The 3,935-nt window shown below is 46.8% G+C and overlaps 1 protein-coding gene across 2 annotated transcripts in view; it reads right to left on the bottom strand.

Annotated features, from left to right (window-relative positions):
• Positions 1–3,935, bottom strand: part of Tep1 (telomerase associated protein 1) — a 69,643-nt gene that overhangs the window by 4,303 nt on the left and 61,405 nt on the right. For both annotated transcript variants that reach the window (XM_008832562.3, XM_029563324.1), the window contains exons 42-46: positions 3,651–3,764; positions 2,182–2,289; positions 1,017–1,149; positions 428–504; positions 209–341 (exon numbers count right to left, since the gene is read on the bottom strand). In XM_008832562.3, the coding sequence (XP_008830784.1) occupies positions 209–341; positions 428–504; positions 1,017–1,149; positions 2,182–2,289; positions 3,651–3,764 (565 nt within the window). The remainder of the gene's footprint in view (positions 1–208; positions 342–427; positions 505–1,016; positions 1,150–2,181; positions 2,290–3,650; positions 3,765–3,935) is intronic.

Raw genomic sequence — 3,935 nt, 5'->3', positions numbered from 1 at the left:
TGAGATGGTCTCCCTGTAGCCCCAGCTGGGCTGGAACTCACTATGTACACCAGGCTGGCCTGGAACTCACAGAGATCCGCCTGCCTCTTGCTTTCTGAGTGCTGGGACTAAAGGCGTGCACCACTACGCTCCAGTGACCCTTGATATTCTTTGTTCCAGTCACACACCTTCTTTCATGCTTATCCCTCTCTCCACACACCTCACTCACCTAATTCCTTAGGTATCTGCCAGAGCCGTACAGAACTATCCTCTGAGGTGGTCAGCAAGAGGCCTGAGGCCTCTGAAGCAGCAGCTGCAGTGACTGGACCACTGTGTCCCTGGAGCGTACATATTTGGCACACCTAGGAAGCAGGGGGTAGACACAACAGAAGTTGTCCTATGTACCTTCTCCACCGCTTCCTCATCCCAGTTCTTGCAAAGTACTCACCAAGAGGGGATGCCACAACCGTGTGGCCCCATCCAGTCCAACAGTCACCACTAGAAGCTCCGATCCAGGCTGTCCCGCTGACAAGACAAGGAAACCAACTCAGACACAAAGGCCAGGCCGAGTGGCAAAGGCCTGTAATCCTAGCTACTCAGGAGCCTAAGGCTGGAGGATCACAACATTAAGGCCAGCCTGGGCTACAGAGAGTTCAGAACCAGTCTGAAAGTTTTTAAGAAAGGAAGGTAGAGATGGCTGCTCTTGCAGAGGATCTGGATTCAGTTCCCAACACCCACATGGCAGCTAACAACTATCCCCTAACTCCAGTTCGAGGGGATCCGATGCCCTCTTCTGATCTCCATGGGCATTGTACAACATGGGTACACTTACACATATGCAGGCAATACACCCATACACATACACATAACATAATAAAAATCTTTTTTAAAAAATGTTAGGAGGGGGAGTAACAGAGTACTTACCTAGCACGTGTGAGGCCCTAGGCTTAATCCCCAGTGCTTTAGAGGAAGAGGAAGAAGAAGAGGAAGAGGAGAAAAAGGCAGCTGGGACGGGGAAAGGGCTAACATCTTACTACCTGGGCGGGGCTCCAGGGCAGCTACACATTGGCTGATGGGTCCCAAATGAGCAGGGATGCTGGTCAGCTCCACACCCTGATGGTCCCACACTTTCAAGCTCCCATCCCGGCTCACAGATACCACATGCTCCTCCTGTGCCCAGATCACAGGGTCAGAGGAGAGACATGAGGCAGGTAAGAATAAAGAAGAGTTGAGCAAGTTGGGGCTCCACTCTTTTGGACCATGCACACAACTCTGTGGTAATGCATCTGGCTGCCAAGACCCTTACCTGCACCCACTATGCATATACACCCCTCTTGAGCAATGCACCTAGCAACCTTTTTGCAACCTACATCACCTACCTGCACAGAGCTTCACATACACCTCTCTCTGAATAATGGAGTCTCTACTCCCTTTAACATCCATCACAGATTCTGTTCAATCGTACTCTACTGTTATATCTGGCTATGAGGGTAGAGGGACTGATCTGGCCTAAACTGGTTTGGTGTACGTGTACAATAAGGCAAACTGTGTCCTCTAAGTGAAGTTTTAGTGAGACTTCCCTATTTACCATCTTATGCCTAAGCATAATTTGATGTGCCTACGATTAAAAAGCAGAAGCATTATGGGAAAAGACATGTGCAGTGAGCAAAGGCTTATGTAATCCAAGCCTATCAATCAAAATAAAGAACCACCTAAACTACGGCCCTAGTAACCAAACTCCTTCTTCCTTCAGACCCCCATAAAAGAAGCCCCAGGCAATAACCTCAGGACCTTGAGCATTCTTTCACTCATGTGGCCTGCTGTCACTCGTCAGAGTATTTGACCTGTACTATTGCTTTGCTTTCAGTAAAGTTACTTCCCTACTTCTGCAATCTGTATGGCCCTTTATTTCATTCCTGAATAAGATACTAAGAATTTGGAAACACTCAAGCAGGACCCCAACCACCCGATGTCAAAAGCTGAGAAACTCAGAACAGTGGAGGCCAGTAGCTCCGGACTGCAATCTTGCCACAGGCTGTGTTTTTATGCGCCACCCACCACATCAGCCATCAGCCTCAGTTCTGTAATCCAGCTCTAAATATTTTGTTTTTAATATTTGCCTTTGAGATGAATACTTAGTACACCCAGTCTCCCAAATTCTCCTGACCTTCCCAGAGAACCCTGATGCAGTTCTTGCCTTACCATGGCAACCACAGCGCTCACAGCACTCTCGTGACTCAAGAACTGGCCAAGTTGCTGCCTGGACTCTGGGTCCCAGAGCCCCACACAGCCATCACTGGAGCAAGAGATCTGCAGTCAGGGGAGAGGAACAAGATCATGAGCATCCCTCTAGTATATTTATGTGCTCAAAATGTGGATGCAGGGCAGCGAACATTGTGATTATGAGCATGGGCTTTCCTGGTTCAAATCCTCGCTCACCATTCATTCATTACTTGGTGATCTGGGCAAGTTTGTGTCCCTGAGGCTTGGGTTTCTCAACCACTCAAGGAAGACTAATAGAGTACTATTTGATGCAATTATTCTGGGGATGGATCTGTCTGGCACACAGTGTGTCACTACTGTCCTTGTAATTAACATGGTGCCAATGAGTCCAGATAAAGGTGGACATTTTACGGAACCCAGGAGAGCACTGTCTATCCAGAAGACAAGGGTAGACTAGGACAAATCTGCTCAGTCAGTATTCATTCCTTTCTCGTCTCTTTTTTAAAAACACAGAAACTCTATATTGCAAACATATGCTTCAACAAGCTGAGAAAATAATCTGAAATTAATTTTAGGTCTTAGGATCAAATAAATCACAGCAACATCTTTCGGGGCCAGGGCATTCCCAAGCTGGAGAGACAGTGATGTATTCTTGTTAAGAACATGGGCTTAGGGCTTTGGAGATGGCCCAGTGGTCAGGTGCAGAGAGTACAGCACACATTGCTTTTGGTGAGTTCACTTCCCAGCACCCACACTGGGAGGCTCACAACCACCTGTAACTCCAGCTCCAGGGGATCCAGTGTCCTCATCTGGCCTCCATGGGCTCTGAACTCACATGCACTAACCCACACAGACACATACATATACACATACTTTAAAATAAAGTCCTAAAGAAACATGGGCCTTAAATTAGAGAGATGTGGCTAGATGGCAGAGTACCTGCCAAGTATGTGCAAGGCCCCGAGTTCACTATCCACCACCAAAAAGGAGGACAACTGGACAACCTGAGTTTAATCCTAGGTCCCACACAGTGGAAAAAAAAAAAACCACTGACTACTACAAGTTGTTTTCTGACACCCACATGCACACCACGGCATGTGCACCCACATGCACACAAAATCAATACATAAAAATGTAAAAAATATTAAAATAAAAAGTGCTTATTGGCTCAGCTTTATGACTGCTATGACTTTGGAACTGCTCTTCTGGGTTCAGTTTTCTTGTCTTTGAAGTAGATATAAAAGTGGTATCTACTTTACAGGGTATTGTAAGGATTAAGTGTCTCCATATAGTCACTGAGCTCAGGTCAAACCACCATATACACCGAACAGTAAATGTCAACATGACTATTATTAATAGATGCTAGAAAAAGTTGGAAATGGAGAGTGTTCTTTTCCTCCAGGACACCTGCCAGGCTATGCACCACTTTCGTCCATCTCTTCACTCACCAGTATGTTGTCTCTGGTCCAGGCACAGCCAGTGACCCAGTCACGATGACAGGAAGAGAAGGAGTGAATGAGACGAGGGACTCGGGGTGTCTTCACATCCCAGCAGAGGAGATTCTGGGTAGGTTCCAAGGACAGGGATCCATCAGGACAGAGACAGTAGCCAGGACCATTTCAAATAGGCTTTTGTTGTTGCTGTTTTGTTTTGTTTTAGACAGTCTCATGTATCCCAGGCTAGCCTTGAATTCATTATGTAGCTAATGACCTATTAACTCCTGTTCCCCCCTG

This window comes from Nannospalax galili, unplaced genomic scaffold (assembly GCF_000622305.1).
Source record: "Nannospalax galili isolate Female #2095 unplaced genomic scaffold, S.galili_v1.0 scaffold196, whole genome shotgun sequence".
In the NCBI taxonomy this organism is placed as follows: domain Eukaryota; kingdom Metazoa; phylum Chordata; class Mammalia; order Rodentia; family Spalacidae; genus Nannospalax; species Nannospalax galili.
Note: the sequence above shows the minus strand (reverse complement) of the source record. Positions and strands in the feature narration are given on the sequence as shown.